This window comes from Mesoplodon mirus (genome assembly GCF_964341445.2).
Source record: "Mesoplodon mirus genome assembly, chromosome: 4".
Taxonomy (NCBI): domain Eukaryota; kingdom Metazoa; phylum Chordata; class Mammalia; order Artiodactyla; family Ziphiidae; genus Mesoplodon; species Mesoplodon mirus.
Window position 1 is genome coordinate 50,224,777 of NC_138979.1, and position 19,465 is coordinate 50,244,241.

General features: G+C 43.7%; 1 protein-coding gene across 2 annotated transcripts in view; it reads left to right on the forward strand.

Annotated features, from left to right (window-relative positions):
- GCNT3 (glucosaminyl (N-acetyl) transferase 3, mucin type) overlaps positions 1–19,029 on the forward strand; it is a 106,583-nt gene extending 87,554 nt beyond the window's left edge. The window contains exons 3-4 of one of the 2 annotated variants that reach the window (XM_082617103.1): positions 15,225–15,394; positions 16,708–19,029. In XM_082617103.1, the coding sequence (XP_082473229.1) occupies positions 16,762–18,084 (1,323 nt within the window). In that variant the 5' untranslated portion in view covers positions 15,225–15,394; positions 16,708–16,761 and the 3' untranslated portion in view covers positions 18,085–19,029. Of the gene's footprint in view, positions 1–14,932; positions 15,395–16,474; positions 16,521–16,707 lie in introns of those variants that run through there. The other variant, XR_014293692.1, reaches the window with a different exon arrangement.
- The last annotated feature ends 436 nt before the right edge of the window (positions 19,030–19,465 follow it).

A 19,465-nucleotide genomic window follows, 5' to 3' on the forward strand; every position in this document is an offset into this window, starting at 1 on the left:
CACTAGGAATATTTATTTGGGGGCCGGCAAATATTTATCTAGCATGACAGATATGTTAATTGGTACATTTCGATACCTGCAGATGAGGGAATTGACAAAAATTAGGATGCAGAAAGAAAGGCTTTGGTGTGGGAAAGCCTGCCATCTGTCCTGGGAGCCGTGAATGCTGCTTTCGTCAGTAGTGTCTTTGAGCAAGGGGGGTTAAGTATGAAGGAACCTGGTTGCTGTGCAAAGGTGTCTGGATTTTATTCTTTGAGCCCATTCCCTGAGCAAAGGGAAGTTCAAAGTTGTTTTTGGCAGGGGAGCTGTACAGGCAGAGCTGTGTTTCAGGGTGATAATCTGAAAACAGGAGAGGCCAGACTCGGGCAGGGGAATAATTTAAGAGGCTGCAGCTACAGAGCTTAAAGGCAAGAAAGGAGGGTGGTGAGAATGGAGAGCTAATCAAGGAAGAGTCCGAGGGCCTTGGCAATCTGCTGCAAGACCATTGTGCTCACTGCTCTGTATATACGTGGTGCCTGGGAGTCATTGCTCCATCCATAAATGTCTTACTGAATGAGCGAATTCCTGTGGATGGGAGGGAAAGAAGAGGAAGCTAAGGCATCATTGCAAAGTCTGGCCTGGGTACCTGGGTAGACGGTAGAGTTGGCCAAGATTTGGAACAATGGGGCTGGAGCAGGAACAGGGAGGAAGGAGATGTGTCCCAGCTGGGTCAGCGGAGGGGTCATCAGCCTCTGTCTGTCTTTTCCCAGCTGTACTTCCTGTGACGATGCTTCTGCCCTGCTGCCAACTTCTCCCAGTGATGTCAGCACATCTTTTTGGTTGTTGCTTTTTGGGGGGGTTGGATATTCTTGTTTTTAAGAAAGTTCCAGGTGTTTGCATGCTCCCTGGAAAAATCCCATAGTCTTTGGACAGCAACTGTAGTAAGATCTTAATAAGACAAAAGGCTCAGTAACTGGGAAAGGGTGTGCTGTTTAACTGAATTTTTCTGATGTCCTTCAGGTAAATTAGAAACCTTTCTAACATACTCAGGTGAAATATTCGTAAAAAGAAGTCTACTTTCCTTTGAAGGCAGATGGTTGACTATTACCATTAAGAAAGATTATTTAGAACTTGGAAATAAGGAAAAGAGGGGGGCAGCATATCTTTGCACAAAAGGTATTCTCTTTTTTTTGGCCATGCTGCACGGCATGCGGGATCTTAGTTCCCTGACCAGGGATCGAACCCGTGCCCCCTGTGGTGGAAGCACAGAGTCCTAACCACTGGACCACCAGGGAAGTCCCACACAAGGGCATTCTTTAACAAGCTTACCTGCGGGCTCGTTAATTCTCTGGGGCAGGACTTCTCACCTTCACACTACTGACCTTTTGGGCAGGATACTTCTTTGCCTGGGGCTTGTCCTGTGTGCTGTGGGGTGTCCAGCAGCATCACTGGCCTCTTCTCACTAGATGCCATCCCTCTCCCCACTCCCTACTCCTGGCTGAGTTGTGGCCAAAAGTGTCTCCAGATAATGCCAAGTGTCCCCTGGGAGGTAAAATTGCCCCCGTTTGAGAACCACAGATTTAGAAGAATGAACATTTGTTATTTGCTGTTGAACATTTGCTGTTTGCTGTTAAGGGCTCAGACTCAGTCAAGTTACTTCTCAATTTGCAGATCTTACTCTGTTGAGAAGCAAATAATTTTTCCCCAGGAGAAGGGAGATTCCAAATGTTATGGTTTTGTATTATCTTGTAGGGCGTTAACCAGTAGTACATGTACACTAGAAACTTGACTCTAACCTTCCTTTATAAGTGCGTACAAATAGCCAGTTTCTCAAAATCCTCTTGGAACCAGATTTACCATCTTATTGTGTCCATTAAGTAGTGAGCTGAGCATTTGATGCACGTTCAATGTATATTTGGGGAGAGTGGTTTTTTAACTTTAGGGAAAGCTATGCTTTAGCATGGTTAATTTTCCTGGCAGTCCTATGAACTTTGGGTCAGAAGGCTCCTAGCTTTCAGATTTGGTTCCCAAGCCTTCTCAGATGTCTCTCTCAGGTGCTTTTACATTCCTCCTGTCCCTCACAGCCCTCTCCTCTTGCTATCCACATCGACCAGCCACCCACCTGGTTGGACCCTCATCATATCCACTTGACCACTGTAATATCTGCCCCACAGGCTTCCTCACTGCCAGTCTTTTGCCCCTTCCTTCCATCCCTGGTAAGATCCACCTCCAAATAAGGATTTTTGAACTGTGGCTCTGACATGATGTTTGTAGGACAAAGACACCAGGCAGCAGGAACACAGAATTTCTTTTTTTCTTTTTTTTAAATTTTATTGAAGTATACTTGATTTACAATATTGTGTCAATTTCTGGTGCACAGAAAAGTGACTCAGTTATACATATATATTCTTTTTCGTATTCTTTTCCATTATGGTTTGTCATAGGATGTTGAATATAGTTTCCTGTGCTATGCAGTGGACCTTGTTTATCCATCCTATATACAATAGTTTGCCTCTGCTAATCCCAAACTCCCACTCCTTCCCTCCCCCACCCCCTTCCCCTTCCCCCTTGGCAACCACAGTCTGTTCTTTATGTCTGTGAGTCTATTTTTTTCACAGGTATGTTGATTTATATTGTATTTTAGATTCCACATATATGTGACGTCTTTGTCTTTCTCTTTCTGACTGATTTCACTTAGTATGATAATCTCCAAGTCCATCCATGTTGCTGCAAATAGGATTATTTCATTCTTTTTGATTGCTGAGTAATATTCCATTGTGTATATGTACTACATCTTCTTTATCAATTCACCTGTCCATGGACATTTAGTTTGTGTTTCCATGTCTTGGATATTGTAAATAGTGCTGCTATGAAAAAGCTGGTCCTTCAGATTCAGGGTTAGGGGTTAGGGGTTAGGCTTAAGGTTTAGGGTTAGGGTTCCCACACAGTGAGGAAACAGAGACCCAGTTAAAGTCACACAGGGAGGGAGGGGAATCATTTTGAAGAGGTTAGCAATCAGGTTGAATGTGCTGGGACAGTCTCTGGAAACTGGCTTTGTGCATAAATCCCAGCTATTGCCTGTTCCCCCGTCACTTCCATTGCAAAGTACAGGGCAGAAAATATTTCCATTAATGGGCATGGAGAAGGGAGTGCCAATTAATCCAAGCTTTTCTGGCTTCAATCAGCACCTCCCAGAGCCGTCCTGACCCGTTTCCTTTGGCTTTAGTATCTTGCCCACTTCTACCCCAGAAAGGGCTGGCTTCCTTCTTTTGCCACTCATTGGATCATGTGGCTGTTTTTTCCTGATACTCCCATAATTAATTCTGTTTTTTTTTCCCCACTGTCTGTTTCTGCTTTCTTCCAGCCCTCTGGCCTCCCAATGCTACTTCTCTCTTCCTTCACGAATACTACCTTCTAACCTCTTCTTTTTGTGGTTCTCCCACAGGGAACCAGTAAGTGAGTTAGTCCCTTAAACTTTTCCCCTACAACTATAATTGAGTCAGCTTTGTGTTAGATGCTGTTTATCTTTGCACGATTGCCTAGATCACAGTACACATCGTATCCACTTTCTTGCAATTGGGGTCATCATTAGAGCCCACAAAAATATTTATTTAACACCTGAGTTATCTGGACTCTGCCACTCAGGATGTAGCCAAGATTAGATGGTCCCTAATAGAGGTAATAAAGTCCCATGTGTAATACCAACTAAGATTTAGTTTGTTTGCTTTCTCTTTCTTTAGCCAGGTTCTGATTTCCCCTCCAAAATCGCCAGCATTGTGTGGTTTTTCAAAATCACTGACTGGTGTTTACATAATCAAAATTGAATGCATTTTTGGAACTTAGTGACACCTCCCCTTCAAGCCAGCACTGTGTCCTTAGGTCCCCATGCCAGCTCCTCCTTCCATTCATTGGTGTTTGGCTTTTTCCTGACGTGCCAAGCCAAAAGGTTCATAGCTTTTTTTCAAAGCATAGCTGTTGGGTCCTAGCAGAATCATTACCTTGACTATTTCATTCCATACATCAAAATATATTCCAGATGGATCCAAAGTTCAAATGTAACAAATCACAGAACGTTTTTTTTTTTTTTGCTGTACGCGGGCCTCTCACTGCTGTGGCCTCTCCCGTTGCGGAGCACAGGCTCCGGACACACAGGCTCCGCGGCCATGGCTCGCGGGCCCAGCCGCTCCGCGGCACGTGGGATCTTCCGGGATCGGGGCACGAACCCGTGTCCCCTGCATCGGCAGGCGGACTCTCAACCACTGCGCCACCAGGGAAGCCCCCCACAGAACGTTTTTTAAAAGAAAGTGTGGGTGAATATTTGTATGACCCTGGAGTGGAATTGGGCTTTCTAAGGATTATATGAATTTCGGAAGCCAAAGGGAGAAGATAGATAAATTTAACTACAGAAAATAACTGCAAACTTCTACGTATCAAATGTTGCGCCTTGGAAAGAACCCCATAAAACATAATCAAAGTCAAACAACACACTGGGATGAAACACCTCCAAAACCAGAACAAAGGATACTTAACTGATAAATTCAAAGAGCTCTCACAAATGAATAAGAAAAACTAACAATCCAATAGAAAAATGGGTAGAAAAAATCAACAGGAAAGAAATTTAAAAAGAAATATAGGGGGCCTCCCTGGTGGCGCAGTGGTTGAGAGTCCGCCTGCCGATGCAGGGGATACGGATTCGTGCCCCGGTCTGGGAGGATCCCATATGCCGCGGAGCGGCTGGGCCCGTGAGCCATGGCCGCTGGGCCTGTGCGTCCGGAGCCTGTGCTCCGCAACGGGAGAGGCCACAACAGTGAGAGGCCCGCGTACAGCAAAAAAAAAAAAAAAAAAAAAAAAAAAAAAAAAAAAGAAATATAGGGAATTCCCTGGCGGTCCAGTGGTTAGGACTTGATGCTTTCACTGCTGGGGCCTGGGTTCAATCCCTGGTTGGGGAACTAAGACCCCACAAGCCACAAGGCATGGCCAAAAAAAAAAAAAAAAAAGCAGATGGCCAAAATCATGAAAAGAAGCCCAAGCTTACTAATAATCAAAGAAAAGTAGATGAAAATCATAGTAGTCTATCATTTGTCATGTATTGATTGTGGAAAAGACAAAAAATGAAAGATAATACCAGGTGATGATGAGGGGAAACAGGTACTTTTATGGTTAAAGTGGGTAAAACCTTTTGGGTAGTGCCAATTAAACAATTTTAAATCTGCATAATCTTTGACCTAGAAATTATTCTTCTACTAAATTATTAGAAGTTATTTTTTATAGAATAAATTATTCTATAAAAATAACAAATGTACAAAACTATAATTTTTAATGCAGCAATTTTTATAATTGAAAATGCATTGGAAATAACTTCATTTACATAGATAAAAATGTACTGACATTGAATGACTTTCAATGTGTATTGTAAAGAGAAAAAGCAAGATTCAAAAGGGCAGGTAAAACAGAATCCAATTTTTTGCATCATCATTAGAATAATATATATATATTATATATATATATATTTTTTTTTTTTTGCGGTACGCGGGCCTCTCACTGTTGTGGCCCCTCCCGTTGCAGAGCACAGGCTCCAGACGCGCAGGCTCAGCGGCCATGGCTCACGGGCCCAGCCGCTCCGCGGCATGTGGGATCTTCCTGGACCGGGGCACGAACCCATGTCCCCTGCATCGGCAGGCGGACTCTCAACCACTGCGCCACCAGGGAAGCCCGAATAATATTTTTTGACTGCTGTTGATATGCATTCTTCTAGAAGATTCCTATAAAGATACCATGAGTCAATAATTAGGTTGCTGGGTTAATAGCTCTTAATAGGTTCAGTGATCCTCCGTCCTTTCAGAGAGGGTCAGGGTTCAGCCACTCAATCACCTGCTCACTAACTAATTGCACAAACTTTCGTTGTGCACCTGAGGCAGTGAGTGAGGTTAAGTAAACTGACTCTGAAATGGGATTGCCTAAGTGTGAACCCATCACATGGCGCTCTTCTCGGGCAGGTTAACTTCTTCCCTTACACATGATCCACTCTACCTTCCATCATGGGTGGAGAAACTGAGGCCCAGTGAAGGTACAGGCTGCATCCTAGGTGGCTTCCCAGTTAGGGAGAGGCTGAGGCTGAGCTAGAACTGTCCCAGGAGAGGCAGCCTGGCTAGGAATTGTATTCCTAGTGTGGGCAGCTGGCGTGCAGAGGGGATAAGGGGGTGGGAGCCGGGCCAGGCATCAGGGTACAAATTCTGGCCCTGCCACCTACTAGTTGTGTAGTCTTGGGTAAATTACTCAGTATCTCTGTGCCTTACAGGATTTGTTGTGAGAATTAAATGTAAAGTGCTTAAGACGGTGCCCGGCACACAATGTCTCAGTCTATGCTGATGATTATTATTTGCAAGGTACTAGAGATTCAAAGGTGGACCAGAAAGCACAGTCCTTGTAACTGAAGGAATTTATGACACAGTGGAGAATAGAGTGTGGGAAATACTATGATGAGGTAATGTTTCAGGATGTTAAGAGAGCAAGGAAGGGGGGCCTCCAACCCAGGCTTGGAGGGTCAGGGGAGACTGCCCAGGGGAAGCCACAGCCAAGCTGAGACCTAGAGGAGGCGGAGGTGGTCATTCCCTCTGGGTGGACTAAACAGCCGGGGTCAAAGTCCAGAGCTGAGATTGAGCCTTGTTATTTCCAGGAACTGAAAGTAAAGCAGGAGAAATCCCTGAGCACAGGTATCATGATTTTGAGGATAAGGCGACTAAGGTGGACCTTCAGCCTGATTGTTTCCTCTACCCCTGCTATTTGCCTGACTGATCTCTTTACCCATCAAGTATTAGCCTAAATGCCACCTCCTCCAGGATGTCTTCCAGGGATCCCACTTTCCCACAGAGCTTTATGTCTACTTGGTACAAGTACCCTTGGTACTTTCCAAACTTTATTGTCCCTGCTTGTTGATTGCTCTTCCTACCAAACTAGGAGCTCCTCCATGGTAATATATGCATGGCACTTGTTTACCAATGCATATCTGTTAGTATGGATGAGCTAACAGAGGCCAGAAGAGGGTCCAAGAGCTTCCCAAGGATAAAGGGAGATAGAATTTTCACTCGAGTTCTTAAATTCCACAACTGTTACACCATGGACTCACGTCCACTACCAACTACGGGAAGCAGGTACATACCCAGGCCAGATGTGGGCTGCAGCCGAGCTTTGCTGGTCAGGGCAAAGACAAAGCTCGTTACACAATATTTTGTAATAACCTATAAGGGAAAAGAATCTGAAAAGGAATATATATATATGTACACATACGTGCATCTATATATAAAACCGAATCACTGTGCTGTGCACCTGAAATTAACACAACATTGTAAATTAACTAGACTTCAATTTAAAAAAAAAAAGTAAAAAGAAAAAAAGACAAAGCCCATCTCTGATGAGCTGGAACTATGGTATTTGAGGGCTTGAGAGGTACCGAGGACCAAGTTCAGTCTGTCTGGCCTCTCAGTTGCTCAGGAATCTACTCTGCATTCCTGACTGGTAGGTGTGGGTTGGAGAGAAGTCGTAGACACCACTGGTTCCTACAGGCCTGCATTCCCCCTCCTCACCTTTCCATCTGCTCCCCACCCAAGAAGGTAGACTCTCTCTGCCTGGGGCCCAGCATGTTGTCTCAGTGGTCTATGCCTGAAAGATGGCAATGACCATAACCACACACATGAAAACTTCTAGGGGTCTAGAGTGTACACAGCTGATAGGACCTTATGGGCTAGGACAGCCTAGAGAGGGCCCTACCCTAGAAATACTTTCTTCATGTGCTATCCAAAAGGATGGCATGAAGAGCCGGTAGTGTCCTTATTTCTATTTTGTTTTTTAAGACCAAGAAAATAGAACTAAGATGCACTGTGTGTTGTTTTGTCATTTAATACATTTTTATATTTTCATATTAGTTGGCATGGTGGTCATTTTCCTTTAAAAGATCATATGAGTAAGTGAAGTGGCATTTTGTGAGTGTTAGGTGGTGCAAGTATTTCAATTATCTTGTTTAAGTTGCTCTCATTATAAAAACTTCCAATTTTACATTCATTAAAAAGGTACTTCTATTAGTATCCAGTTAGACATAAATACATGCACATACATACATATACACATGCACACGATCCTACTTTCCCCCCCAAAATAAAGACTAGATCTGTTCACATAGACCTGCACAGAGGTAAAATCATGGTTGGCTTCTGCAATCAAGGACAGCATGATTTTTTTTTTATTGAAGAATAGTTGATTTACAACGTTACATTAGTTTCTGGTATGCAGCAGTGATTCAGTATATATATATATGTGATGTATCACATATATATATAATATGATTCATATATATGTATATATATATTTTTTTAAATTTTAAATTATGGTTTATTATAGGATACAGAATATAGTTCTCTTTGCTATACAGTAGGACCTTGTTGTTTATCTATTTTATATATAGTTGTTTGTATCTGCTAATCCCAAACTCCTAATTTATCTCTCCCCCACCCCGTTTGCCCTTTGGTAACCATAAGTTTGTTTTCTATGTCTGTGAGTCTGTTTCTGTTTTGTAAATAAGTTCACTTGTACCATATTGTAGATTCCACATATAAGTGATATCATATAGTATTTGTCTTTCTCTTTCTGACTGACTTCACTTGGTATGATAATCTCTAGGTCCATCCATGTTGCTGCAAATGGCATTATTTCATCCTTTCTTTATGGCTGAGTAGTATTCCATTGTATAAATATATACCACATCTTTTTTATCCATTCCTCTGTCAATGGACATTTAGGTTGCTTCCATGTCTTGGCTATTGTAAATAGTAGAAGGCATTATTTTGTTTTGCTTCCTAAGATGATTCTAAAATAGCTTTTTTAATTAAACTAAAAAATATATAATACCTGTGCATTCTAGATAAATTAGAAAACTGATGAGGCAAAAAAAAAAGGAAATGGAAAACCAGTAGCAATCACACAACCCAGAATACCGTGCTTAATATTTTAGTGCATTCCTTTCCAGACTTTTTCCTGAAATGTGTTTTTAAATAAGACACAAACAATGGTGGTGGTGGTATGGGGATGGGAGAAGTGGTGGTAGAGAGAATGGGAATTAGAGCTCCTGTTCTGTACTCTGCAGGCTTCAGACTAACTTCTTTTTACTTCCCTGAAACGTATGCCTTTTTCATACCTATGTTTCTAAATGTCCCTGAATTAGGAAACAGATTCTGTATGGGTTAAGAATTTGTGACTCATATAAGAGACCTGAAAAAGTAGTGGCTGTATAAGGCAGAAATTTGTTTCTTTCTCATATAAATGAAACCCAGAAGTAGGCAGTCTAGAACTGGTGAAGTGGCTCTATGGTATGACTATCTTTCAGCTCATGACTTCCTTTCTCATTGTTGCCTCCAGGTCCTAGATAGCTGCTGGAGCTCCAACCATTACATCTGCATTCATGATAATAAAAGAAGGAAGGGAAGAAAGGCTTAGCCTCTCCCTTTTAAGGAGCTTTCCCAGAAGTCCCCTTTTATACTTTCAATTGTAATTTTATTTATGATTTCTTCATAGTCAAATCTGTTTCTTTTTTGTTTATAATTTTCAGGTTTTGGTGTAATAGTAAAAATATCTTCCCAACCTAGTATCATTAAAGTATTCTGTATATTTTCTGGAATTTTAGGACTGTTTTTTCTTTTTAGTTTTAATCTGAAATTTATTTATGTTTATAGTGTGGGGTAGAGATCTAACATTCTTTTTCCAAATGGCTGCCGTAAAGGGACATTTTCTTTAACCCACAATATCTGTTCCTCTTGTAGCCATTAGCCAAGATCCTTCCCTAGACAGTGCAAGAGGCACCCAGACAAATTCTTAATCTTTTTTTTCTAGATTTCATTCAGACCTACATTAATTTGTTCGCACTTGTATTGCTAACCATTCCCTTTTTAGTTTTAACCTCTGGACCTCCACTGTATCCAACACATGTCTTTTTTTGCACTCATACATGGCATTATAATCCATTTTGAAACATTTCTCCCACACAGGACTGTGAGCACCTTGAGAGTAGGGACTGTCTTAATCCACTTGGTATCTCCAACATTGAAAATTTAGCAGCTTCCTCAATCAATGTTAAACTGACTGAACAAATGAAAGAGTGTCATGTTACATGCCATTTGTTACTAGTTCCCTTTAAAAGGTTACTTTCTAATGACTCAGTAGGAGGTACCTTAATCTCCAAGTTAAATCTCATTTTTGGGAGGTTACTTCTGAGGAAGTTTCCTAAACAAAATTAATCCCATTAATGCTGTTTGGATTTCAGTTGGTTTCAACTCTGTGGCATTGTATTTTTTTTTTTTTTTTTTTGCTGTACGCGGGCCTCTCACTGCTGTGGCCTCTCCCGTTGCGGAGCACAGGCTCCGGACACACAGGCTCCGCGGCCATGGCTCGCGGGCCCAGCCGCTCCGCGGCACGTGGGATCTTCCGGGATCGGGGCACGAACCCGTGTCCCCTGCATCGGCAGGCGGACTCTCAACCACTGCGCCACCAGGGAAGCCCTGTGGCATTGTATTTTTGTGGACAATTGGAGGGCACCTCCATACATCAATTCCAGTAACTATTAGTAAACCAGGGTTTCAAGACTCCAGTAATCAGAGGACCTCTCAGGGACCCTGGGGAAGCTGTTCATTCCGGAAACATTCCTGGTGCGTCTGTCACGTGGAAGTTCTCATGCTATAGCTACTCTAAGGAGGCAGTGCTGAGTTAGACATGGTCTCTGCCCTTGGGATCAGGACACCACAATGAGGATGAGGGAGGGTTTTGTTTGTTTGTTTGTTTGCGGTATGCGGGCCTCTCACTGCTGTGGCCTCTCCCTGCTGTGGCCTCTCCCGTTGTGGAGCACAGGCTCCAGATGCGCAGGCTCAGCGGCCATGGCTCACAAGCCCAGCCACTCCGCGGCATGTGGGATCTTCCCGGACTGGGGCACGAACCCGTGTCCCCTGCATCGGCAGGCGCACTCTCAACCACTGCGCCACCAGGGAAGCCCAGAGATGGGTGAGTTTTGATGAGTTCATGGGGCGGGGGTGGCATAGAAACAGCCTAGCTGTGGCTGCCCCTCGGTCTGCGGTGCTGAGAAGCATGACCCCTGGCCTTGGTAGAAATCAGAGCATCACCCAAAGGTGGGGCATGGGGAGTAAGGAAAGGTGGCCTCCTTTATAATTTAGCAAATGATTCACCTTGGAAACATGAGAAGCAGGGAGGAACAAGTTGGATTATTTCACCCAAGGAGATTGGTTTCTTCTCTGCTCTCAGAAGTTTCCTCTGCATTCAGCAAATAAGTACTTACTGAGTTCTGTGGGCTGTTTTTTTTTTTCTTTTCTTTTCTTTCTTGAATCTCTTTTTTCCTTCACTCTAGGTGGAGTGTGTCCAGGGGGAGGGAGAGCTTTGGGTGCGTAGAGGAAGTGGAGGTCTGGGTGGGACTGGAGAGTGCCCCCAGCCAGCCAGCAAATCTCGGCTGACCCTGAGCTGTGTCCTACATCCCTGATTGGAGACAAAGATGGTCATACTGAGTCTTTGAACCACTTCTCTGTGGCTAGAGATCATAGCCCATCTTCTCCAAGAGCCTACTGATACAGAACATTGAATAAGGTTAGGGCTCAAAGTACCCACACCCCATCTTCTTCAGTACATTTTGTCTCTTTCAGACTCCAGCTCCACCCATCTGGTAACACATTAACTTGGCTTGCTTATGTCTTTCTATTTCCTGCCTCTCTGAGTCATGGCCTCTTCTCTTTAGCCAGTCAGTGGGGCTTTCCTTGCTCTCGTGACCACATGCAACCTTTCTCTTCTGCGCAGCCTTAGAATTCTGCCAACACCTACTGTGCTGGGTGCTGAGAGAGAACGAATATGATTTCTAGGAGCTTGTAGTCTAATGAGAGGACAAAACTGACACATACTAGAGATAAACACCACCATGTTGAAATAAGTAAAAGGGTGCACTTGCCAGTTTGTAAACTCAGCTTAAAATGCCCAGATCCTGGGCTTCCCTGGTGGCGCAGTGGTTGGGAGTCCGCCTGCCAATGCAGGGGATGCGGGTTCGTGCCCCGGTCCGGGAGGATCCCACATGCTGCGGAGCGGCTGGGCCCGTGAGCCATGGCCGCTGAGCCTGCGCGCCCAGCCTGCGTACCGCAAAAAAAAAAGAAAAGGTCAGATCCCTGCTGCCTGGGCCTTCCTCTGACCCTCTTGTTGGGACTGCAGGGTCCCCTGTACCTCCATCAAAGTTAACACCAAACTCCACTGGATTCTTTCAGATCCACCCTGATGAGCCTGGCTTAGTCTCCCCATTATTGGAACGCTTAGACCATTTCACAGACATACAGGGATTTACAGTTCAAAATAGCAGAAGGAGGTAAAACTATCTGCCCAATAATCAGACTAGACTCATGATTAGGAGAAAAGGATGGAGGGGTCTGAGCGGGAAAAGTCTGCTATTTCAGAAACGCCACCATAGCAGTAGTCGTTGTGGGAACTCTGGACTGTGTTAGGTTTACACTTATTATCGGGTTTAATGTTGCTTTTATTCTCAGTACTTGAGGGAGCTGAGTGCCCTCATCATTTTCAGTGCTTGGGACTTGTAAGTATCTTCATGTAATCCTGGACCCTTGGACACATTTGCCCCAGGCTCACCTGGCTCTGTTGGGCCTCAGCAGGGCTAAAAGAAACCCTCATGAAGGGATTCATTCCTTAGGTCTGGGCTCCTAGACCTTGAAACTTGCCTGGTCCCCACCTTCTCTTTAAGGCCAGCATTGAGTTAAGGTGTGGAATCTGCTGCTTTGTGATCTCTGCAGGTTGCCTGGCTCCTGATCTTCCTGTGCCTCTCTCCAGCTATTCTGTTTCCTCTCTTGCACTTCCCTGGGGTCAGCTGCAGCTCACCTCTCCCCTCTGCACTGCTAACACTGACCACTTAAACTGAGCCTCTTTCCAGAGCACAGAGAAGGGGACAATTCCAGGTCTCTTCCCTGATCTACCCACATCACCAGCATCAATACTTTTCCTTGGTCCAGAGTTAAAGAACACTATTTGTACCCTCCTTGAGCTATTCTGTGAGCAAAATGGCCTCTGTGGGCTGGTACTGGAGACTACTTAACAGTAACCTTCACCCAGGGCCTGCATATGCCAGGTTTTAAGTCAAGTCTCTCATATGTGTTATCTTGTTTAATCTTCACAGCAATCCTATAAAATAGCTATTAGTATTAGCCCCAGTTATACCAAGGAAATCACTGAAGCACAGAGGGATTACAGAATTTGCCCATGGTCACACAGCTAGAAAGTAGCAGGGCCAGGACTCAGACCTAGCTCTCTCCTGCCAAAGCCCAGGTGTGCCCATGACTACTAGCCACTTGGTGTTACTCATACGTAGATTATCTTAACAAAATATATCCACAATTTGTTAATGTTACATTAGCATATATTTAGCAAATAAAAGTGGATACCTGTTTTGGTTACCTTAAAAATCAAATATTTAAAATATTTTCTCTCTATTGAGAGATTCTTTGATTTTTTTTTTGGGGGAAAGAAGGTGGGACTTTGAGGTGGCCATCAAAGAGAAGTAAGATATAAACAAATTGGAAAGATTTTGCTAGATTCCGATACAGGAGCAAGTGTTTATCCTTTAATCGTTTTTGCCTCGGAGTGACCAAAGCTGACAGAAGACAGAGCGGGGCCAATAAAAGAGCAGGCGCACATGACTCCATATGGCTCCGTGCCATTGGTCTGTCTTCATCTACAGTCAGAAACAGGCAGAGGAGGTCCAAAAAAAGAAAAGACCTAAATTCCCAGTGCTTTATTGGGGGCTGCATAAACAATTCTTGCAGGAGGAAGGCAACACTAACTCATCTTCGTTATTAAGCTGTTGTCTTCAGATGAAGCCCGCCCTCCTGGACTCAGCTTTGTGATGCTGGATGAGGGAAGTCTGCAAATCACGTTTGTGCCTTGCCAACTGCCCCTTATTAGGCTCTGCCAATAGGGGGCGTTGGAGGAAGACAGACTGGAGGCGGGACTTCCTGTTGGCTTCGTAGGTATTTCCTGCTTCTGTGAGCGTCACTATGTCAACACCTTTTTCCTTCTCAGTTGTGGTTCCTTTATGTAGCTGCACCGAATCTAGTTTACAGTAACGGAGCACAGAGACACCAGGCTCCTCAGGAGAGGTCTGGATCTCAGCCTAGGAGGCCCTCCTCTGAGCTCAGAGACCCCAGCACCAACCAGAGGTCTGAGTTTCCGCTTGTTGGCATCCCCTTACCAAATTCTCAATAATCCCCCAATATTTTCCTCCTTCCTCCAGCCTGGGGGTGGTAGCTACTTCCAGCAATTGTTACTTCCTTCATGATTTAGCATCATCTACCCCTCCCCCTGCTTTCTGTTATCTACTTAACTTGATACCTGGTTAAGTTCTTTATGTGAAATTATTAAATTTGTTATTTCAAATATTTGGCCAGGAATGCTGCATATTTGGAGGGGTGCTTTGGGGGTGATGGGGAGAGGCAAACAATGTTAGCAGTTTTGAAGAAGTAACTTTTCACACTGTATTGCCAAAACCACCCATGGGGCTCTCACTTAAGTCCAACCACCCTTAGTGTTAGCCTTGTTCAGACTGCCAGGAACCCTAGACTCACAGACATTAGTGACGGAGATCTACAATCTGGAGCCCCGAGGATATTTCTCCAACCTACAAATCATTAACAGTCATGGAAAGACAGGCAAATGAATTTTTTTTGAGCAGTTGCCATGGAAGAGCAAAGTGTTTTTCACTGACTTTTCCTTTAAAGTAAAAGAACAAAAGAAATAATCCTTGAAGGTCATTTTCATTGCTTCACTCTTCAGTGAAATTCAGGAAGTATTCAGGGAACATAAGAGGAGTGATATTTGAACTCCAGGCCAAAAGAATATAGGGGCATACCTGTGTGGTTTCCACAGTTCCGTGTTAAGGGGAGAAAAAGCTTTCAAGTTCTTGTATGAGTATTGACAAGTCTTTATGAATGGTTTTGTGGCAGGAGAGCATGAGTACAAACTGGGCTATTCTGGATCAGATAGCTGCTTGCCTTCTCACGCATTGCCAGTATGTTTTTCCTGCTTGCTCACCTCCCTGAATGACTTGTCCTTGAGACTATGCTCCTGAATGATATATCTGAGTGGCTCTCTTATCTGAGAGCAGGAAGCCAGAAGGTGAGTGACGGAGCCACCTGCTGCTCTTTACTTTGCAGAGATTAAGGAGCCTGACGCAGTTTCTTGGACATCCTATGAATGTTAGAAAATATATTTTGGAGAGGCTGAAAGAAGAAGGGACATGGTGTTCACATTTGCTTCCATGGAACCCAACAGCTCTTCCCTTGGGAAAAAAGATCTTCCCTAAATAGGAAAGAAGCTATTAAAGGTGAGAGTTTTCTTTACTTTTCATTTTTTCTTCTTCTTAGATTCCCATAAGTTATTACTAAAGAGGATACAGTCTTATGCTTTGAACAAGATTGCGATAAGGAAAAAGAATTATTGCTGGCAGGATATGTCACATTTTTTCCTCTTTTTCTCCTTTTAGGGATTTTTTCCCCCCTATACTATCTGGTTTTCTTTGTTGGTACTAAGTACCCTTAGTGATTCAGATGTACATACTTTTTCATATTCTTTTCCATTATGGTTTATCACAGGATATTGAATATAGTTCCCTGTGCTATATAGTAGACTTTGTTGTTTATCTGTTTTTTACATAGTAGTTTCTAAGTACCCTGTATTGTATTTAAAAGGTAGCTGTGGTTTGGAGGAGCAAGTATTAGGCTTACAGACACACGCCACAAAAAAAAAAATTGGGGGGGAACAGGGAGTATGGAAGAGTCCCAGATTTGCCTCTTATAATGTATATGACATTTAATTTAGCAAGTTATTTAGCTTCCGTTTTCCTCTCTATAAAAGAGGCCTAATATTACTCTGTTTTAGGCATGTTGTGAAGATTCATTGGGAAAATGTAAAGAAATTTCTGGCTCAAAGAAAGTTCTCATTAAATATTGCATATGCATAGCTTTGTGTGTCTCTGTGTGGATATATTTTAAATTTGGATAGACTGAGAGTTATCTGTATGAATGATTACAATGTACTTTTGGAATTACATCCAATTTTTTGTACTTGTTTAAGAACATTTTCTTTAAAGCGTGGCTAGATGCCACATCTAACCAATGAATTATATGTGGTGAAAGCATCCTAAAATATGAACTGTCAAATAAGAACAAGAAGTGTACTTTATCTTTTAAAAGGACATTTTTAGAACTGAAGCTAAGAGTTTGAATTTCATGGATTTTCTCTTTAGACCGATCAGAAATTCTATCCCCCAGTTAAGAGCTGTGTTGGAAACAGGGTGGTAAGGTTTGGGGGGAAGAAGGAAAAATGAAGCATGGGGAGTTCCTCTTATTAATTACACCTCTACAGCAACAGGTACTCAGCTCTGCTTCCCTTTCTCTCTCCTGAGGTGGAGGTGGACCCAGATCCTGATTCCAATCCCAGCACGATCAGCTGGTTTGTAGTATCAGGCTATAGACCTCCATCAGTGAGCTGGGTGTATGAAGTTCCTAGGCAGGACTTGACTGAGGATATTCGTCTAGAGAAGAAACCTATTTTTGCCATCACTTTGGAGTTGAACTTGATGTTCCTTGAGCATGTTCCAGGTTAGTTTGTAACTGAAGGCATTTTGTTCTGTCCAAGGATTTCATCCTCCTCCTCCTTCCCTGTGCCCAAACTCTACCGATCTCCCATTTCATGAAGATGATTGGGTGGAAGAAGAAACTCTGTGGGGTGCATCACCTGTGGGCCCTGGGCTGCTATATGCTGCTGGCCGTTGTTGCTCTGAGACTTTCTCTCAGGTTAAAATGTGACATAGATTCCCTGGATCTGGAATCCAGGGACTTTCGAAGCCAGCGCTGTAAGGACATCTTGTACAAGTCCCTGAAGCTGCCAGCAAAGAGATCCATCAACTGTTCTGGGGTCACCCGAGGGGACCAGGAAGCAGTGGTCGAGGCTCTCCTGGACAATCTGGAGGTCAAGAAGAAGCGGGAGCCTTTCACAGACACCGATTACCTCAACATGACCAGAGATTGTGAGCAGTTTAAGTCCCAAAGGAAGTTCATACAGTTCCCACTGAGCAAAGAAGAGTTAGACTTCCCCATTGCATACTCTGTGGTGGTCCATGAGAAGATTGAAAACTTTGAACGGCTGCTGCGAGCTGTGTATGCCCCTCAGAACATATACTGCATCCATGTGGATGAGAAGTCCCCAGAAACTTTCAAAGAGGCAGTCAAGGCCATTATTTCCTGCTTCCCAAATGTCTTCATGGCCAGTAAGTTGGTCCGGGTGGTTTACGCTTCCTGGTCCAGGGTGCAGGCTGACCTGAACTGTATGGAAGACTTGCTCCAGAGCTCGGTGCCATGGAAATACTTACTGAATACATGTGGGACAGATTTTCCTATAAAGACCAATGCTGAGATGGTCCTGGCCCTCAAGATGTTGAATGGGAAGAACAGTATGGAGTCCGAGATACCTACTGAGTACAAAAAGTCTCGCTGGAAATACCACTATGAGGTGACAGACACATTGCACCTAACCAGCAAGATGAAGGACCCTCCCCCTGATAACTTACCTGTGTTCACAGGGAATGCCTATTTTGTGGCTTCTCGAGCCTTTGTCCAACATGTCTTAGAGAACCCCAAATCCCAACGACTGATTGAATGGGCAAAAGACACCTATAGCCCCGATGAACACCTCTGGGCCACCCTTCAGCGTGCACCGTGGATGCCTGGCTCTGTCCCCTACCACCCCAAGTTTCACATCTCAGACATGACCGCCATTGCCAGGCTGGTCAAATGGCAGCTCCATGAGGGAGACATCAGTATGGGGGCACCTTATGCACCTTGCTCTGGAATCCACCAGCGGGCTATCTGCATTTATGGGGCTGGGGACCTGCACTGGATTCTTCAGAATCATCACCTCTTGGCGAACAAGTTTGACCCAAAGGTGGATGATAATGCTCTTCAGTGCTTAGAAGAGTATTTACGTTATAAGGCCATCTATGGGACTGAACTCTGAGATGCACCGTGTGAGGATTGCTACCCGAGGGGCAGGAACATGTACAAACGTGCCCTGGACATGCTGGGACAGTGTGGGGTGGGAGACCAGGGCTCTGGAATCCATGGCATCTCCCTGGGTCAGGGGGCTGCTCTTGGAGTGTGGTGAGTAGATCTGTTGCCTTGCAAATTGCTGCCCTGGCTGAACACTGACTGTTCACTCACCTCACTTCCAATAGCTCCTCCACTGACTTTCCCACCGAGTTGGGAATAAGAACCAGCTCTTTGGGTGAATAAGGGAGGGGGAAGTGTGGCAGGAGAACCCTGGATTTCAGTTGAATTCTTGGTATTGGCTTTTTCACTCTTTGGAGATGCCATTCCTAATAATTCTAGGCTTGGTAGTAGGGAGGGGACCTTGAGGGAGAAAAGGCCTTGTATTTTGTACTATTAACTTAAAGATAAATAGCTTCTGATTCAAATCCCTGACTCTACTTTTTGTCTAGTAAGCCAGAGATAAGATAAAACTCTGAGACATTTTCTCATAACTATTGGTGACATTTAAAATCCCTGGTGGCCAGCAAGAGAATCCCCATTGTTCTGGAATGATCATGGCAAGCTGTATAAATGGCAGATGCAAAAGAATATAGAGGAACACAGCTGATTCTTTCATTATTGAAAGCCCTCCTCATTTTGTTAACATTGCCAGATTCATGACTTTTCTGTAAGGGAAAAGGCAGGGTGATTTAACCAATATGACCATCCATATCCTTATGGGAAAATTACAGCACTAATTTTGCAAGCTTCACAACCAAAGCTTAACATTCTATGAGAAAGATGGTAGTTGCCATTAGGTAAGGTCACCGTATAATTTATTGTCAAAACTGGAACACATTTTACTTGGAGGTGGGTGGGTGCTATAGTATTAATTATGTTAGATAACAAGAATAAACTAGGTCTGGTTATTCTATCTTTATGCCTCTTGAGTCAAAACTCTTATTTAAGTATGTGAATGGAATGGTCACTGTTCATAGTTCTGTGGCTTATACATTTCCTTGTGGGGAGACAGTTTGTGTGTGTGTGTGTGTGTGTGTGTGTGTGTGTGCATGCATGTGTTCTCTGCCTCACACTTCCATCCGCCTGCCTAACAAATGTTACCTGACGAAACAGCTTCCTTTCTAAAGCTCCAGAGATAATTGTCAGGTAATCAGAAGGCAATTAGCTGTTAGTTATATTCTTCTGTGATGGGAAAAGGATACCTCATAAACAGATAAGCATATCTTGTATATGGTAGAGCTGGTCTTCTGCATACAATCTGCTCTGCAAAAGTGATCTATATACCAGTTAATTTGTGTAATTTGAATGATGTTCCCATTAATATGTCGTGATGTCATTAGTGTGTTTCT